Here is a 23,486-nt window from a genome sequence, read left to right on the forward strand (position 1 = left end):
AGGAAGGGTGGGAATCAGCCCTGGGAATTACAAATTAAAACCCCAGAGCTGTCACCCAGCAGCAGCAGCAGCGTCACCTCCCCAGCTCAGCGCCCTACACTAATCTCCCTGTCACTGGGGATTAGTTTGGCTTTTCCCTCAAGGTTCCAGCTCACCAGTTAGGGGGGTGTTTCTGGGTTTTGGTGCTCAGAGCACTGTACCAGGATGTGGCTCCCCAGGGGTTCCTGAGGAACAGGTTTGTTTCTGTGCTGTGCCGAGGGACCATTTGTTTGCTGCTGACCAGTGTCAGATATTTCACAGCCAGGTCAGCTCTCCTTAAAATTCCTTCTTTGCATTTGAGTATTAGACAGCCCAAACTGTGAATGCTGTTACTAAACGAGGTAGCAAGGCGTGCATGCTCTTAAAACTCTTATTTTGTAATCAAAATACCGGGGGAAATACATTAAGGTTTTAAATATTCATCCTTTCCCCTGATCTGCTTACAGCAGGAGTGTATAAAAACATGTGGTGGAGTGTAGCAAGCATTTCTTATTTAATTTGCCTCTTTTTTTGTATAACAGTTTCTGCTGGGGACAGTCCTGTTCATAATGATTATTTAAAGGTAGATAACCCCATCATTTTATGAAATTCATTTCTACCAGGTCATAAAGAAAGCAAACGACACCTTAAATGGAATAAGTAGCTCATCTGTTTGCACTGAAGTTATCCAGTCTGCCCAAGGCATGGAATATTTACTGGGTATGTTTCAATTTTCCATGTGTTTTACGTTGAAAGTTCTTCTCTCAAAAACAGGAACATAGAACCAGTCTTCCCAAAATGGCATTATTTTTTAACTTAATCTTTGCCTGCACCTAAATAATGAATAACTATTCTGCTAAATAAATGCTCCTCCTGCTTTGAACGAACCCTCCATGCCCACCTCTCCTGTGCCATCCCCATTTTTGCCACGTCTGAGTTAAAGTTCTGGCATCCAGCGCATTCTTTGCAATCCTCCCCTGTGTTTTACATCCCCAGGGGTTGTGGAAGTCTACAGAGTGACGAAGAGAGTGGAGCTGGGCATCAAAGCAACTGCTGTTTGCAGTGAGAAACTGCAGCAGCTGCTGAAGGACATTGATAAAGTGTGGAACAACCTGATCAGCTTCATGTCACTCGCTGCTTTAACGGTAAGGCCAGAAAAAGCTGCCTGGTTGCTAAAAGAAATGTCATAATTGGATTTAAAGTGACTCCAGGGGGTGTCCCAACTTTACAGCGTGTGTTTTTTTCTCTTGCCAAATGTAAATGCACTTAATTTTGAAATCCAGTTTAAAACTCTCTAAGAAAACTGTTGTTTATGTACAAACAGTTGATTGAGGTGATATCCTGTGTGTCTGTGGACATCTCCAGTAAGGAAAATTTAATAAAATTCAAATAAGCAATTTTATGAAACCAGAATAGCATGGACATAACTTGTTTTTTAATATCCCTACAATTAGTTTTAGTGCTCACAACTCCAGAGCACACAGTGTAGCAACACAGGAATAACTAAACTGTTTTCCCTCTCCTTGCATTTGGAAATGCCCGAGTTTGTTTTGGTTCCTGCTGCAGACTGAGCAGCTTTTCCTCTCCTGAACTGCCAGGAAAAGCTCCACTGCTCCCTGTCAGGAGAGCTTTGGACATCCCTGGGTGAGTGTGACAGGCAGAGGTGGTCTGAGGGTTGAGCAGGAGCATCCCATGGGATGGGTCTGCAGAGGAACTGGGAAGAAGAGGGGCACAGTGGGGCCCAGAACACAGACAGGAGGCAGGAAAATCACTCTGCCATTAAATACCCGGGGGATTTTGGAGGTATTTGTGTTGCAGGAAATACAATTGCAAAATGACTTTCTTTACCCAGGGTAAAACTGGTATTTTTAGGGAATTATCTGTGTTGCTTGATACTGAGTTGCATAATGGCTCCCTTTAACTCCAGCATACCTGAGGAGTCTGTAACTCTGAGCCAGTATCAGCACAGCCCATCGAGCACCACTGAGCAGATCATTACCATGGGTAGGTTTTCACTGAGCAGTTTAATTTGTGGCTTCTGCCTTGCACTGCAGCTGTGGCCACAAAAGGTCTTTGCTTCCCAGTAAACAATCATTTGTAAGTAAGGCCTGGAATACTTGGTTTCTGCTTGAAATATCCACCTCCAGCTCACTGTCATTCCCTGCAGAGCAGGTGTAATAAATGATCAGCCCCTTTTTACACAACTCTAGCCCATTTGAAACCTCCCCAGGTGTTTTGGTGGTGTCCTGTGGTGCACAGAGCCTGTCCTAGGGAATTTATACCCTCAATATCCTCCCGCTCGGCAGAGCGAGCTGACAGACCTGCATCCACCTGCTGGACTTCTTGTTGTTGATAGTACCAATCTCAGAAGGTGTCAGGATCTTCTCCTGATTTAAACAGGTGGATTAAAATACAGTTCTTAAAGTGCTTTTCCTTGGGAGATTACAGGGATTACTTGGAAGTCCAAAGCTTGGCCACGTGTTCTCTGAGCCAGAGCAGCTCCTGGCTGGCAACTCCAGATACATTTTAAACACAGCAGGAGCTGCAAACAGTAACTTCTCATGTGGACACACAGTCCCTCTGAACTTATCCAAGAAGGAGGGACTCCTGGCTCCTATAACTCTCCAAATCACCCCTTTTTTTTGGTTCTCTTCCCCACGGGGCCCACTGGAAGGGGTGAAACCCACACCTCCCTCCCTGGTGTTGCAGTCACGGATCCCAAATGATGCAGAAGTGCCAATTAACTGGAGAGAAGTATTCCAGCTCCCGGGCATGTGCCTGGAAAGGTTAATTTTATCTTTTAGGGGATTTTGTTACAAGGTAATTTTATGCACAGCCTTGTGGTTTTTCACAGCAAATTGCAGGATGACCTTCTCATTTGCTTCACTCATGCATTTGGTAAACAAATATTAGAGTGCCTTTATTAATTTGATTGATCTACTTAGAGATTAAAGGGTGGTTTTGTTTTCAGGATTCCAATTATTCTCCAGCCATTCAGCGGGGCAGCGTGAGCAGCATAACCAGAGTGTGGATTAAGAGACATGTCCTGGGATCACACCATTTTTTTAAGCCATTGTTTTTATTTGCACTACTATTTTCATGCAAAATTTGAATGGTTTTATACTGTCCTCATGCAAAATTTTAACTGATTATTTGTCCCATGGCTGAAATCTGAGGTTAAGTACTGGAAAAGTGACTGTATTAATTTATTTCCAGGTTTATTCTCCCATCCTTTGCCTCTCTTTAACCTGAGCTTTGTGGCTGGTGACCTGAACTCTGTGTTTTGGTTAAACTGAGTACCCCATTTTGTACTGCTCTGCCATATTGTAGGTTCAAAACAAACAAACAAACAAACCAAAAAGAATAAGAACTGCCCTTTTTTGCTCAGGCAGTAACAGAATCCAGGACAATCAGCCCTGCAGCAGCCACCTCTCCAGTGCTGCTGGGAGAGCAGAGCTGGCTGTGCCTCCCTCCCACAGCTGCACAAATACCTGCTGATCCACTGTTTGCCTTCCTCCAGTCCCAGCTCCCAGCAGCCTGGGCTCCTTCCCCTTTTGATGTGGGAATGTGCAGCTGAAGAATTCCTTCCTTTGTAGTCACAGCCTTTCTCAAGAGTTCTGGGTGTTGTAAATTAGTGCTGCTGGAGATGGCAAACCCATCCCAATGGCTTTGGTTGAACCCCACAGCAGCTGGTGAGGGAATGCACCACCTCACCCCTGTCACACTGGGGCTCTTGGCACTCAGTAATTTTCATCCTGATGTCTGAAACTTCTTCAGTGGCTGAAAGTGCCTGAAGTTTGTTGTGTTGTTTCCTTAGCCAGATGAAAACTCCCTGGATTTCTCCTCGTGCATGCTGCGCCCGGGGATCAAGAACGCCCAGGATCTGGCCTGTGGAGTGTGCCTCCTAAACGTGGATTCCCGAAGTAAAGTGAGTGGAGTGGTTAAACTGCTTTGGAATTTACAGTCTGGGCTTGCATTTATGGAATCCCAGAATGGTTTGGGTTGGGAGGGACCTTAAAGCTCATCCCTCTCTGCCCCCTGCCACGGGCAGGGACACCTCCCACTGTCCAGGGTTGCTCCAAGCCCTGCCCAGCCTGGCCTTGGACACTCCCAGGGATGGGTTTATTGAAAAGATCTTCATGCCTGTAATTTGTAAATGGCAGGGGGGGAAAAAGCAAACTCTGACCTAGAGGTGGGACTCACATAAAATCCTGTGCTCAGTGTCCTGTGTTTCTTGGGCTTTGGTGAGACAGAGCCGTGGAGAAAGGGTTGAGTTAAATTGTTCATGATGGGGAAGAAACGGGGAGACTAATATTTAAAAAGCTGTGGGGTTTTTTTTAACATATAAAAACATTTTTAGTGACTTTTCTTATGAAATGGATCACCAGAGGGGACTGTTGCCATTAGCAGAGCTGGGAGGGGCTCTCAGCACACGTGCAGAGTTGTGCCAACCCGGTAACAATATCGGCGCTTTTCCTGACTTTTTGGTTTCAACATCATTTCAGAATGAAGAGAAACCTGTGGAAGAGCTTCCTAGAAAAGTATGAATCTGTAAAAAAACATTCTTTCTGGACTCATTCTTAGCTGAGTGTGGAAGGCTGAGCTGCTGACTGGCTCTCAGCTGTCATTCTCAATTGTACCAATCATTAATCCTCCTCTTCCAGTCATTTTTTGTGACCGTTAACACTTGATCTGATCAACTAACATGCTCCAGAGCCTCCCCTTTGTCTTGTCTGCATGCCTGTACTTGTGACCAGCTTTCTGGTTTTGTGCTCCTTCTGTTGTGTGGTAGAAAATCCCCTGCAGTGAGTTTCTGAATTTGTGTGTCTGTGGCAGAAGAGGGGGGATTTTAGGGGTTTTGTGCTAGAAATATTGACTTTTGGCTATATGTAGCAGGCAGTGGCATTTTTAGAAATGTCTGCAGGAAATCCAGGGTGTGGGGAGCAGGGCTGGGATATTTTTTTAAACAGGGAGCTGTGAAGCATTGGAAAATATCTCCTAGCAACAAACACTGAGGTGGTTTCAGCTTGTTCATGGCTTCACACGCTCTGCTCAGAGGCTCCTATTGTAAAGCAGCTTCAATTAACAGGAGGAAGTAGATCAAATTCAACCTGAAATAACACTAATGGCAGGAATTGCTCCTGCCTAACTCACAGCAGAACTGGAGGCAGGGAAATAAATGCAGGAGCTGTGTGCTGGCAGGCAGGACAAGCCTCACCTCGTTAGGGATTCGGAGCAGGACCAGGAGATGCATAAAATGAGGTGAGTTGGCTGCCAGGGGTCAGAGCTGGCCCTGTGGGAATCACAGGGCCCCCCCATGCAGGTGTAAGTTGGCTCAGCTGTGATGGCTGGAGGTTTTGCCCCCCTGTCACTAAAATAAAACACAGTTTTTGGGGTGCTGTGCTCGGGGGAGGGTCCTGCCATGCTGTGCCATTCCAGGGTGATGCCCCTGCTGTATCCATTTCCCACTCTGGTTTTAGATCCTGGAGTAGATCAGACTGTCACACTCCTTTCCATTCTTCTTTCAGGCCTTTAATTCCGAGACAGACAACTTTAAGCTGGCCTATGGAGGGCACCAGTACCACGCCAGCTGTGCCAACTTCTGGATCAACTGTGTGGAGCCCAAACCTCCAGGGCTCATCCTGCCAGACCTGCTCTGAAAGCAGCTGCACTGAAGGTGGAGCTTTGGGTTTAACAATGCAGGACTTGGGGTAACTGGTGGGGTGGATTCAGTGGAGAGGCTGGAGCTGGGCTCAGGGTTTGAAATGTTTGGGGTGGAGTTTTGGGCTGTAACAGGTTAAAGCCACTGTCACAGACAGTGAAAGAAGTCATTTGAAATGGCCAAGGGTTCAGAAATAATCAGAAAAAAAATGTAGCATGGCAAAAAAAAAAAAAAAAAGAAGTGGCATTTCAGACTTTCTCAACATGAAAACGTGTTATTTGGTATAAAAGCAGCCTGGTGGCCACGTGCACAAACCTGGGGGGAGCCAGCACTGAGCTTCCCAAAGAACCTGGAATGCTGGGCTGATTTGCATAGAAGTGACCACTTAAGTACTTGGAGCCTGTATTTGTAAGCAGATCTTCTCTTCAAGGTGTTTGGGATATGGACCATGATGTTGTTGTTCAAATATTTGCTGCTGTGATAGCACCTGAGTCACAGCAGCCATGGAGGCAAAAGGAATGATGGACTCGCTGCTGTGGATTTAACACCTCCAGTGCTCTGTGCTGGGAGCTGTTCTGTGTGCACAACTGGTTGGTGCTGGGGGGTGGGGGCTGGAAAACTCTTGAAATTTTCCCTGTAATATCTGGATTCTGCAGTGCAGGCAGCTGGAGCTTAAAACTTGCAGCTTTGTTGTAAATACAGATAAACTTCCCTGGAGTTGTCCTGAACTCCAGGTGTGATTTATGTTTTGTCCTGACCCTTTGGTAGCTGTGTGGCTGCAGCTCTGTTGAAAACTGGACTCTTGCTGATGCAGCACATCTGCTCCTGTGTAGATACTTTCCCTTTTTTGGATGTTGAGATGCTTTTCCTGACGGGAATCCTGTGTGTGGCTCGTGCAGGCTGCTGCTACCTGCAGGAACCTGTTCCTGTGAGTCAGAGCTGGCAGCACCAGGTGGCCCTTGGCTCCTGTGACAGGGAGTGGGATTCCACAGCAAGGGATTTACCACTGGAAGGTGGTGGTTTTAGCAAGCTGGTGTTTGGGGCAGGGCATTGTCTCCCTGCTGGTCTGTGGTTTGTGGCAGGTACACACCCCTCTGGACAGGAGATTTGTATCATTTTGGCACAAAATGTTACCTGTCCATCTAAAGTACCTGATTCTTCCCTCAGATCCAATACCCAGAGGACAGTGCAGTGCTATTACAGGATTTTAAACCAAGTGGGAGCTTCATTGCATTATAAGAGACTTCCCACTGTCCAGTCTGGGTCTGCAGGGAACGAAGTGGGGTGTAAATCCATCGGGGTACAACTTTCTCCTTAATTCTCTGACTTAAATTCCTCAGATCTCTCCCTTCTCCCCAGAGATATCAACAGCTGTTCCAAGTTAATCTTGCCTCCATTTATGAGTACCTGCCATTGACCTGTGGTTATTTGCCAAACTGGAGATTACAGCGAGGAAAACGATGCTTTGTATTTAAAAACAAACAGGCTTAGTTATACCAAACTATTAATTAGCCCAAATGAAAGAATCTTGGCTCAGAGGTGTCTGGCTCCTTATTTACACCAATTACAATAAATCTTGCTGCCTCAAATTAGCTCATTCATAAAATAGAGCAACGTGTGCCTGCAGTCACAAACTCGGGCTAATCCGGCGGCAGATTTTCCATGGTGTGACAGGGACTGCCCACATCCTTTCCCAGCAATTATCCAAAAGCCAGGGAAGCCTCTCACTGCTTCTCTCCCTTCAGGAGGTGTGCAAGAGCTCCAGCAGCACAGCCTGTGCAGTCAGGCCCTGCTGTGCCCTCACCAGGACAGTTCCCAGGGCAGTTTGGGGACAGGAGCCAGTGCTCCCTTTTGCCTCCCGAGTTCCAGGGAGCTCTGTCTGACTTCAGGGGGAGCCTCGTCTGGCTGTGAGCTTCTCCAGTGGTTCTGGGAATGCTGTACTGGGAAAAGGGAGTTCATTGTCAGCCTGGGTTTCCAGCACAGCCCCTCAAGGGCTAGACAGGATTTATTTTTCCTAATTAAAAGAGGAGATCACAAATAAGAGGCCACAGCGTGGAACTTAAAGCACCAGCTGGATTGTCACAGAGGCATTTCGCAGTGGTGGCTTTCCTGTACTTGCTGTCAGGTCAGTGCCCTCTCTGAGCTGGATCCATCGTGTCTTTTGGCCCATAAAAAATGCAGTTCCAGTTGCAGCAGAGCTCACTGCAGGATGGCACTGCTGCTCTCCTGCTCCCACGGAAGGGACAGCACAGGCACCGTCCCTGCCTCTGTGGGAGCAGAGAGTGTTCTGTTCCCAGCACCCTCCTGTCGTGGGAACACATGGAATGTTTCTTGGAGATCCCCCCACAGAGGCCCTGCAGGGGAAGGCTCAGCTCACAGATCCCAGCCATTCCAGTGACTCACTGGAGGCTCAGCATCCTCTCGGATGTCGCTGCCAGCCCAAGCCCAGTGTCCTTCCAAGCTGTATCCAAGGTGACAGGATTGTCACAGCCCACCTTCCCCCACTGCCTCTTGCACAGGCACCTGGACACGCTGCCTTCCCTTTGGCTCTGTGGAATTTCAGACCTGTAACTCCTTCTCCTGCATGGATTCTGTCACTGGAGAAGACAAACGGGATTTTCTTTGGTTTTTTAATGTCCGTGTTTTCTGGAGCTGCCTTGGTATGACCTGTGGAAAGTGGGTTTTCTGTCTCTTTCTGTATATTTGGAGTTCTAAAGGATTATTAGCCTGGTTATTTAATATATTTATGGCTTTTCCCCACTGTATCCCTGGTGCTTCCACGCTGTGACCGTGGTGGCAGCTTCTCCCTGGTGCTGGGAGTGCTGGAGCTGCTCCAGCCCCTTCCCTGCCCCTCCATCTCCGTGTCTGGGTGGGAATTCCTGGGGTCACCTGTGGCCTGGGAATTGTCACCTCATGCACTGACCATTCCAGTGACTTTCCCTCCCTGGCAGCAGCTTTTGTTCCCTGGGTTTGGTCTGAGCAGCTCCTTCCCTGAACTCCGAGCAGGGTTTGTGAGTGTTCAGCCTCAGGTGGAGCTCCTGGAATTCCATGGGATGCTCGGGGTTCCTCAGCTACACTGGGAATTATTTAAACTTGAAGCAAACCCTGCCTTTCCAATAAAAGCTGCTGTTGTACAAACTGCTGCTTCGGGTTTATTTTTAATTTTGGACCTGTATTTAATTCCAGTTCTCAGCGTTAAAATATGAATGTTGTAATTCTATGAAGTGATCAGAAAAATTCTCTTTTTATTGTGATTCCTCTCCTGCCCTCTGGGCAAACGTTATTTCTCTTCCAGAAGTGGTTTTGTGATTATTAGTTGGAGCTGTTTGGGTTTGTTCTACACTGGAGTCAGTGCTGGTATTTTAAATCCCATGAGAATAAGTGTTATTAATTGACTTTATACCTTGTTTACTCCCTTGATTCCTGCAATGATTTATAAATCTTGTGTTGAGATTCAAACCTTGTGTTCAATAAAGAGCTCATTTTGTATCTGACCAGCCTGGGAAGCTGAAATATTTATATCATAATGTAAGAGAAACCTGCTTGGTGGCTGGGATGTGGAAAGTGCCTCACTAAATATTGAAAAATATAAAATATTTTTCAGGCAATTAAGACACCATTTGGAAAAGCCCCTGGGGAGCAGGAAGAGGGATGTTCCCCTCAAATCCAGTGGGTGTGCTCACAGCAATCCAAGCTGAGCTGTGGCTCTCTCTCTTCTTTGGTTTCTATAGATTTAAGGATGGAAAAACTGGATTTTGAGGGGAAAACCACTCACAAAATCTCTTTTGTTGGAGTGAACACAAAAAGAGCTTTTGCAAAGAAATACCCACAAGCATTAACGCTGTAATAGAACCTTGAATGGGGATTTCAGGTGAATTCTTTGTTTCCTGATGTGCTTTATTAGGCAATTTCAATTTTTTATAGGTCTAAGTTTCCCTTGTATTTAAAAATCAGTCTTTGGTGCCTTCTTGGCTGAACATCAGCACCTTCCCTCCCCTCAGTACTCACACAGTGGAATAATTCACAGTGGAGAATTTTTACCTTCAATTTTTACATAAAAAATACTGTTAAATTACAATTTTTGGGTAAAGTTTGGTTCTTCTGAGCAGATTTGAGTTTTTAATTATTTTTTTCCCCCTTAAAATGCCATATATTGGAATGTCTCCAAATTAACAATTAATCTTGATTTTTACTCTCTAGTTCCTTTCTTACCATTTCCCTGGCTGCAGTTTAATCCCTGATAAAAATAGGGAGATGAGTAAAATTCATTTTTTTAAGTGGACATCAGTCTCCTGTGTCTGTCACTGGAGCTGGGACACAGCCATGGAACCTGAGCTGGGAGCAGCTGATGGCAAACCTCACCTTTCTTTCAGTGGGACAGAACTCATCTGGGAAGAGCAGGAGGAAACTTCTCATGTCCCTGTGGTGCTGAAGGACACCAAGATTCCTGTGTGGATACTGCTGGAAAAACAGGTGCTGGGAGTACTGGGGGGTTTTATGGCTGTTTTGAGGCTGTGGATAAAGGATCAAAGGTGGGTTTGCAAGGGAAGGGGGGGAATACATCCCTGCCTTCAGGAAACAGTGGCTTTGGATGCCCTGGGAAGGGTGAGGAACATGCAGGAACTTTTCATAGGGACATCTCGGGTCAGAGACACAGGCCTCTGTGGCAAATTCACTCTGATCTAGACTTTTATTCCAGCCAGCTCTGGTTTTCACTCATGAGCCCAGCGAGGCTGAGGCCATTTAAACGGTTTTGGGCTGGCTTTATCAGGATTTATTTCAGCCCTGATGACTTTTGGTCTGGGGCAGCCAAGGACCACGGCACAGTCAGCTGGGAGAGCCCTTCAGCCACTCCTGCTGCTCCTCAGCTCGCAGGGTTCTGCCCAGGGCTCGGGTCCAGGTTTGCCCAAAGCTCCACGTCACGCCGTGTTCCCGCGGCTCCCGGAGCTCCATCGGCGCCGCTCGGAACAGGAAACCAACGCGTGTTCTGCTCTGATCTTTATTGATTTCTCTTTACAAGTATAGAATCTCATTTAAATCAGCGATCTGCAATCTGCCTGCCCCTCCTCCCGAGGCGCAGGACACCGGTGTCTCCTCGGGAACGGGGCTCTCCTGGGCTCCGGTGACGCTCCAAGGAAACCAGTCCCTTCCCTGGCGGGAGGGGAGCGATGGGCGGGAGCCGCAGGAAGGCTTCTCCCACGGAAAGGCTGGGGTTGGAATCGCTCCCGGCACTCACAGCACAAGGCAGGGCCTGTGCCCCGGCCGGGAGGGTGGACGGATCCGTTGGCGCGGAATAATCCCAGAATGCAGCATAACCTTGAGGACAGAATGGAGTGATTCGGAAATGGACTAAGGCAGATCATGACCGGGCTCGGAGCTGAAGAATCAAGCGGATTTACCAACTTCCAACTGAGTGGTCGCTGGAATGTTCACACACACGGCCCAGCCCCTCGGGCAGGGGGCCGTGCACAGGTTCCTGAACGTCTCTTTGGTTGTCCAGCGGGTTCAGCGCTCTTGCTTCTGCCTTGAGCCACATCTGGACAGGATCTGTCGACTTTCCACCTGCAAAACACACCGGCATTTTCCAGTAGTTGAAGTGTATTCCAGGACTGGCGTGGAATGAGTTAAAAAGGATCTTGCATTTATTTGATTTGAATCGTTCAGATTTTATTTTCCTTGTGGCTGACATGGACTGATCCACTTTTTTTTTTTTTCTTTTTGTTTTCTAGCTTTGAATACGATTAAGAGCTGACTAAAGATCTCAAACACTATATACTGAGAGTCACTATGGATGTTTAACACCAGCACCAGCACCACAGCCCTGTATTCCAGCCTTTCTGGTGCTTGGAAAACCCGCTGCCGTGGAGCAGGGCCTCATTCACTCTGTGCTAGTGCTGCTCCCGAGCCACTACAGGGTTTTGCAGGGAAGCAAACAAGCTATAACGAAATACCCAGGCTACTACCGTGTCACAAAGCGCACTTGGCTCAGCAGCTCTGCCAAATGCCTCTCAGGCCTTTCCTTGGAGGACCCTAACAAACTGACTAAAAAAGGAGGGAGGCTTTATGGAAGGAATAAACTCATAAGGAGACCTGGTTCTGCTAAATGAAAAGAGATGCAGATGGGAAATCCCCATAGAGAGAAATGCTTTGAAAGGAATCGTTGGCCTTGCAGGTTAGTGAGGTGAGAACTGAGGTTCTGCTGTATGGTAAAGAATCAAAGTTGGCTGTAGAAGAAGAAGAAGGGAATGTCTCCAGTCTGGTTGTCTCAGAATAGCACGTCCCTTCCGTTGTGCTTCCTGTCTGCAGTCCCATTAAATTCCCCAGTAAGGCATGAGGGGTCTCCTCTCTCTCTCGTAAACGTCTGGGATGATGCCGTAGGGCGTCTGTACCATTTTAACCGTCGTCTTCCCGAAGAGCTTCCTCTCGTAGTCAATCAGCTGCCTCCAGAAGCCCACGTTGGGCCGGATGACGGGGCGCCGGGACTTGACCCAGTTGTAGGCCTCGAAGAGGGAGACCTTGTGGTACTTCATGAGGAAGGCGATGCAGAGCGTGGCCGACCTGCTGACGCCGGCGGCGCAGTGCACCAGCGCGGCCCCGTGCTTCCGCGCCACGCTGTGGATCTTGTCGGCCACGCTGTCGAAGTACAGGGAGATGGGGGCGTTGGGCATGTCAGCCAAAGGCACTTTGACGTACTCAAACTGGGGCCAGTTGAAGTTGGGGATCTCGATGGTGGCGTTGATGATGCAGGTGATGCCCCGGGAGAGCAGCAGGTGCCGGTTGGAGGCGACGCTGCCCCGGCTCAGGTACAGCGAGGGGGTGATCTGGGCGATGCCCCCCAGGGCACCTTCGGAAAGCATTCGCGGAGCCATCAGAGTTCTCGGCAAGGAGTTGTGGCTTCTGGAGGTCATGGAGGATCTTGGCGCTCACACTTCCATTATGGGAAGAGGTCCAACGGGATCTTCGGCCGAGGGAAGGATTGTCTGGCCTGGTGGTGGTGGTGGTGGGGCGGCGAGAGCTTCCTCTGCTTAGTCACTGCAAAACACAAGTGAGGCCACATGAGAGGGGCAGCTGTCCCTGAGCCGTGTCTGGGCAAGGGAGCAGGAAACCCCCGCTCGCCCTGCCGTGGCCTGGCAAAGCTCCGTGGGGAACACGGGTCTGGTTTCACAGCGCCTGTCACACCACAGGGCCCCCAGGCATCGCCTGGACAGAACAGTAACGAAAAATCTCTCAGCCTAATTAACCCCAATTACTCATTGAGGGTTTACCTGTGGGCCCGGATGGCACCTCACCCGGATCAGCACGTGGAAGACGAGCTACGCCTTTTCCATGCTCAAACCCAGCAGCCTCACAGCTGGCCAGAGTCCAGAGGGATGGTGAGGAACAGCAGATGCCAGCAACTTGCAGCACCCTGCCCTCTCCCCAGTGCCACCCTTCTCCTTTTTTAGGTGCACGAAGGGCCCCGCCAAAGCACATAAAGAGAGGAGAGTTGCTTGTTGGGAAAGGCGGTGAGTCACGTCCATCCCCATCACTCATCGGCTCTCGTCGAAGCAGGGCAAGTGTGGAAAGAGTGACCTGGTTATGTCAGAAGCTGAGAGTAAAACCCAAGCAGAGGCTGGGACAGGGCAGGCTCTGCTGCTGCTTTAACGCCTCACTAAGGCTTAGGAGAGAGACACACGCGCTGCCAAGGCTCGGGATCGCCCGCGGGGGCCACGGGAGAGCCCCTGCTCTGATCCCCCTGCTCCTTTAGGGCTTCTCCAAAGCCAGTGGGGAAAGCACAACCAAGGGGACGAGCCCTGGAGCATTAACAATTTGCCAGTCTGGGTGTTCTCCAGCTGCAGATGGGCCATGGGGGAGCTCCGGTCTGTGCAGGCTGGAGAGGCCCTGCCCTGCCCAGGTACCTCAGCCCACCCGTGTCACTGGCACTGCTGGAGGGGATCTGGGGGCTGCTCAGCACCTTGGGGGAGCAGGATTTGTTAGAGGGTCCTCAAAGGGCTGGGAGACCCCAGCTGTGGCTTCCCCAGCCCTCAGTGCAGTGTCTGCCCACATCCCATGCTGTGGGAGGCACCAGCAGGTCCCAGCTGTGTCTGGTGGTGCTGCCAGCGGAGTTTTGGCTCTGTGGCACAGGAACTTAACGAGCATAATGCAGCCTCTGCCGTGGCTCTTCCCTGCTGGCACCGACTCGAGCAGTTCTGGAAGCCGTGGGCCCAAAGAGCTGCAAGAGCTCCTGCCCCAACGAGGCTTTTGCTTCCCCCACTGACACCCCAACACAGTCCCCCAGCAGGAGCAGCAAGGAAAGGGGTGTTTGTTCAAAGGAATAAAGTCCTCTGAGCAGGGGAGGTCTGTGCTTTCAAACAGCTCTTACTGACAACACAAAGGATGGGGGCACTTACGCTTGGTCACAACCGGTACGGGTCAGGGCCGGGATGTCACGGGTGATGATGGGACGGCTCACAGAGTGTGTCCAGTGCTGACCTGGGGAGAGAAGAGAGCATGGATTTTACTGGGACGTGCACTGGACCTGATCCTGTCCAAGAACTGGGAGTGAGGATCACTGGGCAGACAGAGGCCTCGGGAAGGCACCTGCTGCCGACACTGTAATGTCACCAATTCCTGCCAGCACAGCACTCCAAGCCACGGTAGGCCCAGAGGAATCTGAGCCTGGCACAGAAATCACGGCTCAGAAAAATATTAAATAGTTTAAGTAATTAATTTGCTCTAATGTCTCCTTTAGCATCTGGCCAGGCCCAGACACACCTCTGCATCCTTCTGATGGTGCCCAAAGCCACCTGGTTGGGGAGCCCCTGCTCCTGTTCCCTGAGGCACTGCTGGAAGTACAGGGAGAACAGGAAGGGGCAGAGCTGGTGCCAGAGCCACAGCATTCCACTCCTGGAAAGTGGAGGATGGGGCAACATCCCCTTTTCATTCTGCCAGACCAGAAGCACCACAAGCCCCCAGAGTGGAGGTGAAGCAGCCAGGAAGTGCTGCTGGACCCCAGCAGAGTGAGAGCAGCGCCTGCCCCAAACCAGCTCTGTGCAAGGCAGACCCTCCATCTGCTCCCAGGGGCACCCGGAGCACTCCCAGGGCGGTTTGGGAAGGGCTTTGCTGCTTTCCATACATACAGTGCTTCCTGTTTGCAGGCAGCAACTTATCCAGATATTTGCATGTGACAGGCTGGGCTTGCTCTGCAAACTCTGGGGCCACCGGGCTGGCAGTGAACGCCCCACGTGCCACCCGCTCCCGGCACCGCCGGCACGGCCCCGGGAAGCTCATCCAGTTCCACCCCCTTCCACACCTTCCATAGCCCAGGTTGCTCCAAGCCCTGCCCAACCTGGCCTGGGACACTTGCAGGGATGGGGCAGCCACAGCTTCCCTGGGCAATCTGTTACATCCCGGTTACATCCCCGAATGGCCGGCACAGGCAGCGCGGCCTCCGCTCAACGCTGAGCAGCTCTCGGCCAGAGCGAGTGAATGCTTTGGAGAGGAGCTCATTATTTAGGTGAGATAAGGCTGCTGTGCTCCCAGCCCACGTGTCTGGTGGCTCAGGATGCTGCCCAGACAGGGGGAAAGCCACCAAGGGAGAGGGGCAGGTGCCAGCGTCCCTTCCCGCGCTCCGCGACGCTCACAGCGGGAGCCGCCCGGGATGCCACTGACTGTGATGTGCTGTCTCAGGCATGTGACAGAGCCACGCTGCTGCCCACACACACCAGGCTGAGCAGCTGCTGGCGTGCAGGGAGCTGGGAATGAAAAGGGGCCTCGTCTCCCTGGGCTGGCAGCGGCTCCTGCTGGGTGCGGCGCCTTCGGCTGAGAGCGGGAGCTCCCACCAGGCTGCGTGAGGCTTCATCTGGCCCCAGAGCTGCACCCCCTGCCTGGCCCCAGCTCAGACAAAGCCTTGCCCAAAGTCTGCTGTTTTGCTCCCACAAAACTCCATTTGCCTTTCTCAGCACACCCGTGTCATCCCGCTGCAATCCAGCACTGTTGCTCTTCACGCAGCCGCTCCCGTCATTGTGCCAGAGCAGAGGGAGAGAGGAGTGAAAAGCCTCTTCCCAGCTGTTGCTGAGTGCAAAGAAAAAAAAAAAGAAAAGGAGGAAAATAGCTGAAGATCAAAGAAGGGACACACACAGCCCAGCCCTGGCTGTGCCACCTGCAGTACCTGGCAAGGCTGGTGGCACAACAGGCTCCTGGCACGGGAGGAGGCACCCGCTGCCTCCTTCAGCGCAGCACAGACCCCACATCGTCTCCCATCTTCCCTGGTTGGAGTGTCTGAGTGGTGGCACAGTCTGGGGGTCACACCAGCCCTGAGTGTGTCCTCGGGGTGCTGGGGCCTGTCCTGGCTGCCTTGTCCCCACAGGTGCTCCCCAGCACCAGGCAGGGCATCCGAGGGTTCGGATCCAGAACTGTCCCTAAAGCAGCACTGGAAGTACCTCCCAAAGGAGCTGGAATGTGATTGTGGTTCCCTGCAAAGGGCTGAAATTCCCAGATGGTGCAGTGTGGTCCTTTGGGAAAAGACTGGCTGGTGATGGGCTGGTAGCAACCAGGTGTTCCCACCATCATATCCTTGTTTGCTGAGCTGGATCTCCAATTAATGAATGAATTAATCTTGTAACAGCCCTGACCCACAGCAAATCCCTCTCCAGACTCTGCCTTGGTCTTGCCTGTGCAGAGAGAACAGCCTGGTGGGTTCTGCCATTGCCCTCATCTGCATAATCAGGGGTGAGGGAAGCGAGTGGGTAATTACAGCCTGGAGAACGCTCTGCTCTTCAAAGCCTGCAGGTCCTTTCCCAGAGCTCCCGGCCCGCACCGTCCTCGGGTGCAGGATTGCAGAGAGGGGACACTTCTCCAGCACCCACCATGTCCGGGATCCCATCCTGCATCCCCTGGCTCTGCTCAGCTCCACAGCTCAGGTGGGTCTGGCTGCTCCTGTCGGGCTCTGTGTGTTCTGCTGTACCTGGAGGCTGAGCTTTGAGGTTCACCTGTCCCAGGAGAAGGGGCAGGTGCTTTGTCCGTGGTAGCTGCTCCCATGGAGGGCAGGTTGTGTCCCACCCGGGCTGGATTTCCCGCTCCTCTCCATCCAGGGGGTTCCCAAAGCCAGACAGCGATGCCTTGGTTTGTGCTCTGGTGGTGCAGCCCCTCGGAAAGGTTGCTGCTGGCAATGCTCGTGGCTCTGCTCTTCCAAATCTTGCAACAGCTGGAGTTTGTTTCTCTTTGCTTTCATTCTTGAGAATGCAGTTCTGCTAACAAAGGCTGAAATTCCCATGGGAAAGCGTTGCTGGTTCCTGAACCTCCTGAGAAAGGCTTGAAAACACCTCTGGAAGCTTAAAAGACAGAGGCACACAGGGTGATGTGAGTTAAATACTGTGATCTCCAGGGTAGGAGGGAGAGCTGGTCGCGCTCTAGACAATGAGTTGGCAAGTCTGAGCTTCTGCCTTCTTATTCTGGTGCTGCTGGATGGTTTGCTCTGATTTGGGGGATTTTTTTTTTTAGTTTTCTTTTCTTTTTAAAAGTGCCTCTGTGGTTTGTCTCTGAGGGACTCAGCTAAGCCTTGCAGTTCGTGTCGGGTTCTGTGTCAGTAACACAACCATGGAGCCGGTACCTGGCACAGGTGGAAGCTTCCCCAGCCTCCTGTCCCCCTTGGCCTGTAGGTTTAGGGCGGGGGGAGGCTCAAGGGGGTGGTGGGCCCTGCTCTGCTGGTGGAGCAGAGACACTGAAGCCCCTGGTTTTTATTCCCAGAACATCATCAGGGATTCGAAGCAGGTTTGTGGGCTGGGTGTGTGAAATGTCAGTACTGAGGCAAACCTTCTCCCCCCTCCCAGGAGAGGAAAAGTTATTCATTTTGGAGATGACAAATGCTCTCTAATCCTGCAGTAAAGAGAAGAGTCAATATCGCAGGCGCTGAACGAACGAGCCTGCTCAGGGCTCTCCCCGGCCAGGCTGAGCAGCAAAATGCTTCGGATATGGTCCTGGAGAGTGGCATTTCAAATACATTTCAGCAGAGAGCACAAACTGCAGCCATTCTCGGGTCAGGGCTTGCTTGTGCCGAGTCCAAGGGAGGCCGGAGCAGAGCCAGGAGAGGAGAGGACGTGTGGGAGCCGCCGGCTCCTCGCTCCTCTTCCCACCCCTCCTGCAGCCCTTTGCTCTGCCGGGTCCTTGCTCTCCTTCCTGGGGCTGTGGTGGATGTGCTCCCAGAGCCATGACAGGCTCCTCTCGGAGTGTGGGTCAGAGCCACCGGCACAGCCTCGCCGTGAAGGGACGAGTGGATTGGGATGCAGAAGGAGGAAGGGGAGTGGGTGGGATGGTCTGGGCTGCCACAGCGGATGCCGCGACCGACCCCTGATCGATTCTGCTCGCAGCCCGCCGGCCTCTCCCAGCGCAGGATGGGAGCTGTCAGATGTTAAATCAAGATAATAATCTGTCTGCCCGGAGCTCTGAGCAGGCCTGGCTGCTCGGGCAGCTCCCAGCACAGCCGGGTCCCCACGCTTGCCAGAACACACCAGTGACTTCCCAGAGGATTCACGGAAAAAGGGGAATCATGCCCAAAACGCACCACAAGACACTCCACATGCAGCCCCCAACTCTCCCGGGGACCTCGAGGACCCCGGCTCAAGCACATTTAGTCTGTAAGCACAGTCCTGCCTCCCGCACAGGCCTGGAATCTGGGCTGCTCCCCTGGGCCGAGCCAGCTCCCCGGGCTGGTGATCCCTGAGGAGCCTGTCCCAGCCTGCTGCCTTCCGAGGGGTGACAGCCGCCACGGGAGCGTCATGGCTCATCTCCCTCCCACTGGCACCACTGGGGTGCCCTGGGTGAGGCCAGGCCCTGGCAACCTCACCCGCTGCCTCCTGCATCTGGTCACCAGCCGTGCTCTGCCCTCCCCTCAGCCCCTCCTCGCGCCGCCAGCCAAAGCCTCGCTCCCTGACAACCCCAGCACCGACAGAGCAGGAAAAATGGGCGGTGAGGTTTTTGGAAGGTTCCATCCAAGGATGATGCCACTGGGCCCGCTGGGCAGGGCCCGTGGCTGCCAGGCAGGGCGGCAGCTCCACTGACTCCGGATTCCTGCTGTCACCGTCTCCTCGGCGAGGCGGCGGAGCTGCCCACGGGCACGCTGTGATCCTGCCACACAGCCACCCCCTCCGTGCCGCTCTGGAGTGGGAACGGGCAGAGCTGCTTCCTCTCCACTCGGCAGCTGGATCCTGCCAGCTGCCAGCCAAACCTCTGGCCACAGGGAGAGCTCCCGGCCGCAGGGACGGAGCAAGACGGGGAGCGGGCGCAACCTGGAGCGAGCTGGTATTTATAAAACCCTCGCTCTGCTCTGAGGACAAGCCTCCCTCGGCAAGCAGCGAGAGGATCTGATGCAAGAAAAACAAACCATCTTCCTTTCTAAAGCCACGTCTGTTCTTTCAGAGCCATGGGCTCCCACACTCGCTGCTCTGTGTGCCAGTCCCTGGGAGAGCACAGCGGGGGCATGGGGTTCACCTGGAGTGTGGCCACCTGCATGTTGCTTAAAAATTCTGGGTGGGTGCATGAAACACTTTAAAAACCAGAATTAAGCCTTGAGGAGGCACAAACGGGACCCAACAGTTGTGGGCAGCATCAGTTCCATACTCGGCTGAACACCCAGGGCTGTTTTCCAGCCCCAGGTGGAGAGATCGTCTGCTCTGAAGCACCACAGATCATTTCAGCGCCAGCTGATGGCAGCTGGATTGCATGTGGAGTTTGGGAAAGCTCCCCTGCTCCATCCCTGTGCTCCCTGTGTCCAAGTGTGACCCGGGGGGGATGTGGATGGGGAGGAGAGGGGCACACTCAGGGAGCAGACTCATGCCTGGCTCCAGCTCCCAGGGTGCTGCAAGATGGAGCCTTGTTTTTTCCGGAGCCGTGCCCTGCGCAGTCACAGCTGACAGGAGGGACACAATCTCTTCCCTGTTAGCTGAACAAAACACAGGGACCTGGTGTGTTTGCTCGTGTGTGACCCTGCTGGGCTCAGGGCTGTGCCTGCTGCTGCTGGGGCCGGGCTCTGCCCCAGCTCACCCCAAACCCCATCAAAGTGAAGGCAGCTGCAAATTCACTGCAACGTGTCCTGGAAACAGTCTGGTGCTTCCATCCTGGTGCTCACCCGGGCCTTTTCCAGGGGCAGAGCCAACTGGTGCACACTCTGAACAGCCCAACTTCTCATGGGGGTCCCAAAGCCTGGCACTCTGATAAACCCGATGGTGACACAACCCTCGCTGGAGGAATTCCCGGTGGGCAGGGGCTGCCCACGCTCTCCCCACGCTCCCCAAGGCCAGGCAGGAGCTGGGCACAGGGCAGTGCAGCTGAAGGGAGAACAGCAGGATGTGCCCACAGCAGCTGTAAGGAATGAGGTCACCCCTGAACACACCGATGGGGTTGTGCAGGGTGACAGGAGGAGAGGCTGATTTTAATCAACTGGGGGAAGTCAAGTTTACACCAGGCAGCGATTGCTTCCCATGCAAGCAGCACGAGGCCAGCACCCCTTGTCTCCCAGGAGGTCATTCCAGCTGATCCAAGCTTGGGGGAATGGCATTTTTTAGGGACACTGTGCAAATCCACATTTCCTCCATGAAGGACTCCTGCCTCTCTGAGCTGCTGCTCGGCCTCCCCCAAAGGGAAGGACCCACAGCCACTCCCCACTGTGGGGTGGGATGGTGGAAACAGGGACAATTAAAGTCCCATCAGTCCAGAAACCCCAACCCACCCTGCTGAGGTGAGCATGGCAGCACCTGTTGCTCCTTTCTGCTGGGAAACTCAAACTTGCTTATTACTATTTCATATTATTTTTAAAGCAGGGAGTACCCAAAGAGCTGAGCCCACAAGCTGCCTGCACTACAGGTGCCCCAGGAAGTGTGGGCAATGTATTTGCCTCCCATTCTCAGGCTTTATTCCCAAGCATTCAGGGAGCTGGGGCTGCTGTTCAGAGATTCCTCAGCTGCTTTCAAATGCCAGAACCCTCTCTGCTACATGCTCACACTTCCCTGGTTTGAGGCATTACCCCATTCTAGGGAAAGCCACCCTGGAAGGAAGGTGGTAGCAGGAAGCCTGGAAGGTTTCTCTGGTGCACAGCCTTGTGTAAACAGCTCTGGTGGGGCCAGCGTGTGGTGAGTGGGAGAGAAGCTGCTCCTGGTACCCACTGCCATGCCCAGGTGCCTTTTCCCTTCTCCTCATTCCCAATCTGTTTTTGCATGCCCAGATGTGCAGGTGGTTGGTTCCCTGGGACAAAGCTGGTACCCACTCTCAGAGTAGAGGGCTGAGACTTTCTTGTGCAAGCTCTGCATCCCTTTCCTGCCTTCCATGACGTCTGGCTCAGACAGGTTTCCCCCCACACCCTGTGCGTTTCTAGCACTGGAGCAGCATGAGCTCTCTGCCCTTCCAGCTCCGAGATTCCAGCTGGGATCAGGTATTGAATTAAGCCATGCAAATTTCCATCTTGCCCTGACCAACACGAAAGCAGTGCCAGAGCCCAGAACAGACCCTGCAGCACAGCAAGGGCTCAGATCAAATCCCTGCGAGTTCACCCTTTGTTCCTGGGAGAAACTGGAATGTCGGTGCCCGTGCCCAGGACCCAGGCGAGCCCTCGGGGGCAGGAAGGACAGGCAGAGCTGCACGTTCACACCTTGCGGGCATAAATCGATTAGAACCTGCTGCATTACTGCTCCCCTGACGTTCACAAGGGTCACGCCAGCCAAGCCGTGGCGGCAGATCTCTGCCAGTGAGGAGCAGCACGTGCCCCCAGAATTAGGGACCATTCTTTCTCGTTCCCTGGGAACCAGAGTGCCACAGAGCTCATCCCAACCACGAGAACGCAGCACACATCAAGGTTTACGGCGAGGCCTGGGGGAGGAATCCACTCCCTACCAGAGCAGGGACAGCTGATCTGGTGTATCATAAGGGAAAACAGTGTTTTGTCAGTGCTAATCCTCCACCATTCCTGTGGCAGGGGCATTAGGGATAAACTGAACTTGCAACATGATATTAGGGCATCTGCCAACACTCAAACCTCCAGAATAAAAGGCTCATTTGCTGCCCAGTCGAACAGGTTATAATCCTGCCCCATCTCCCTACAGCCAAATGCCACTCATTGATTACTGGTGTTGCTCAAAGCAGCTGCTCCGGAGCTGAGTCAAGGGCCACGCACACAACCCGTCTGGATGAGAGGCCGGGCAGCCGCAGGCACACGCCGGGGTTTGGTGGCACCACGGTGCCCTGAGAGCAGGGGTGCCAGGGCAGGAGCCAGGGAGAGGTGTTGAGAGAAGGGTGCCAGGGGCAGGAACGAGGGAGGGGTCCTAAGAGGGGAGTGCCAAGAGCAGGAACCAGGGATGGATGCTGAGCTGGGGGTGCCCAGGGCAGGATCTAGGGATGGATGCTGAGTTGGGGTTGCCCAGGGCAGGAGCTAAGGATAGGTGCTGAGAAGGAAGAGCCCAGGGCAGGATCCAGGGATGGGTGCCAAGCTGGGGGTGCCCAGGGCAGGATCCAGGGATGGGTGCCGAGCTGGGGGTGCCCAGGGGCAGGATCCAGGGATGGGTGCCGAGCTGGGGTGCCCAGGGCAGGATCCAGGGATGGGTGCCGAGCTGGGGTGCCCAGGGCAGGATCCAGGGATGGGTGCCGAGCTGGGGGTGCCCAGGGCAGGATCCAGGGATGGGTGCCGAGCTGGGGGTGCCCAGGGCAGGATCCAGGGATGGGTGCCGAGCTGGGGGTGCCCAGGGCAGGATCCAGGGATGGGTGCCGAGCTGGGGGTGCCCAGGGCAGGATCCAGGGATGGGTGCCGAGCTGGGAGTGCCCAGGGCAGGATCCAGGGATGGGTGCCGAGCTGGGGGTGCCCAGGGCAGGATCCAGGGATGGGTGCCGAGCTGGGGGTGCCCAGGGCAGGATCCAGGGATGGGTGCTGAGAAGGAAGAGCCCAGGGCAGGATCCAGGGATGGGTGCCCGCGGTGGGGCTGGGGTTGGTTCCACGTCGAGCTCTGCCCGTGGCTGCTCTGGTACAGCTCCGAGGTGACACCCCGCTCCCTCGCCGGGCTTACCCGCGGTTGGAGCACCGGCCACCGCGTTCTTGCCGCGCGTCCCGCTCCTTCGGGCCCCGCCGGCAGAGCCGCCGCTGTCCCCCGTCCCAGGGCAGCCCCCGGGCTGCTGAGCCCTGTCCGGGCACAGCCGCACCCCCGTCCCGGCGGGGATGGAGGGGTGGGATTCCCCCCGCGCCCCCGTCCCGCCCGTGCGGGCAGAGCCAGGAGGGCTCCGGGGGGCTCCGGGGGTCCCCGCGAAGGAGCGGGGCGGGCAGGGGACAGCGCGGGGCGGTGCGAACACGGCGGGGCCCCGCAGCCCGGCCACGCGGGGCCAGCTCGAGCCCCCTCCCCGCGCCCCGGCTCCCCCCTCCCGCCCCTGCCCGTCCCTACCATGGCTCCGGGCGGCGGCTCCGCGCTCCCTCGCGGCCGTGGCGGCGGCGGCGGGCCGGGACTTTTATCGTGCTCGGCCGGCTCCGTCTCGGCGGTGCCACCTGACCGCGGAGCCGGGGCCGCCCCCGCCCGCCGAGCCGCCGTTACCAGGCTACGGGGGGCGGCCCGGCCCGGCCCCCGGGCGGGGGCTCCGGGAGACCGGCCCCGCTTAAAGGCGCCGCCGCCCCGGCCCTGTGGGGAGGGACCGTGTGTGGGGAGGGGGGCCCTGTGGGGATGGGGACGAGGGGTGTCCCGATGGGGACGTGGCGGGGATACGACTGTGTGTGGGCACAAGTTGGGGATCCCTGTGGGGACGTGGCAGGGTCCCTGTAGGGATGGGACCGCGTGCGGGGACAAGTGGGGGGCCCTGCTGG

The 23,486-nt window shown here is 53.8% G+C and overlaps 2 protein-coding genes across 8 annotated transcripts in view; one reads left to right on the forward strand and one right to left on the reverse strand.

Moving 5' to 3' along the window:
* The window catches only part of SYNRG (synergin gamma), a 39,681-nt gene extending 30,507 nt beyond the window's left edge, over positions 1-9,174 (forward strand). For 4 of the 6 annotated variants that reach the window (XM_050321584.1, XM_050321586.1, XM_050321587.1 and 1 more), the window contains 5 exons: positions 642-738; positions 1,015-1,163; positions 3,836-3,946; positions 4,524-4,559; positions 5,547-9,174. In XM_050321584.1, coding sequence (XP_050177541.1) covers positions 642-738; positions 1,015-1,163; positions 3,836-3,946; positions 4,524-4,559; positions 5,547-5,678 — 525 coding nt within the window. In that variant the 3' untranslated portion in view covers positions 5,679-9,174. The remainder of the gene's footprint in view (positions 1-641; positions 739-1,014; positions 1,164-3,835; positions 3,947-4,523; positions 4,560-5,546) is intronic. The other 2 variants (XM_050321585.1, XM_050321589.1) reach the window with 1 other exon arrangement.
* Positions 9,175-10,663: 1,489 nt separating this feature from the next.
* On the reverse strand, positions 10,664-23,218 carry DUSP14 (dual specificity phosphatase 14). Of its 2 annotated transcripts, XM_050321592.1 has the most exons (3): positions 23,074-23,218; positions 14,071-14,152; positions 10,664-12,712 (listed from the first exon to the last, which is right to left on the reverse strand). In XM_050321592.1, the coding sequence occupies exon 3, from the start codon at positions 12,586-12,588 to the stop codon at positions 11,992-11,994; it is 597 nt and encodes a 198-aa protein (XP_050177549.1). In that variant the 5' UTR covers positions 12,589-12,712; positions 14,071-14,152; positions 23,074-23,218; the 3' UTR covers positions 10,664-11,991. The 2 variants fall into 2 exon arrangements, with proteins under 2 accessions (XP_050177549.1, XP_050177550.1); XM_050321593.1 differs by lacking the exon at positions 23,074-23,218 and having other exon boundaries at positions 14,071-18,559.
* Positions 23,219-23,486: the final 268 nt, after the last annotated feature.

Source organism: Myiozetetes cayanensis, unplaced genomic scaffold (genome assembly GCF_022539395.1).
Source record: "Myiozetetes cayanensis isolate MyiCay16 unplaced genomic scaffold, myiCay2020 scf27, whole genome shotgun sequence".
Classification (NCBI taxonomy): Eukaryota; Metazoa; Chordata; class Aves; order Passeriformes; family Tyrannidae; genus Myiozetetes; species Myiozetetes cayanensis.

Coding starts and splice junctions, on each gene's coding strand:
- DUSP14 (XM_050321592.1), bottom strand. CDS start 12,588: ATGACCTCCAGAAGCCACAACTCCTTGCCGAGAACTCTGATGGCTCCG.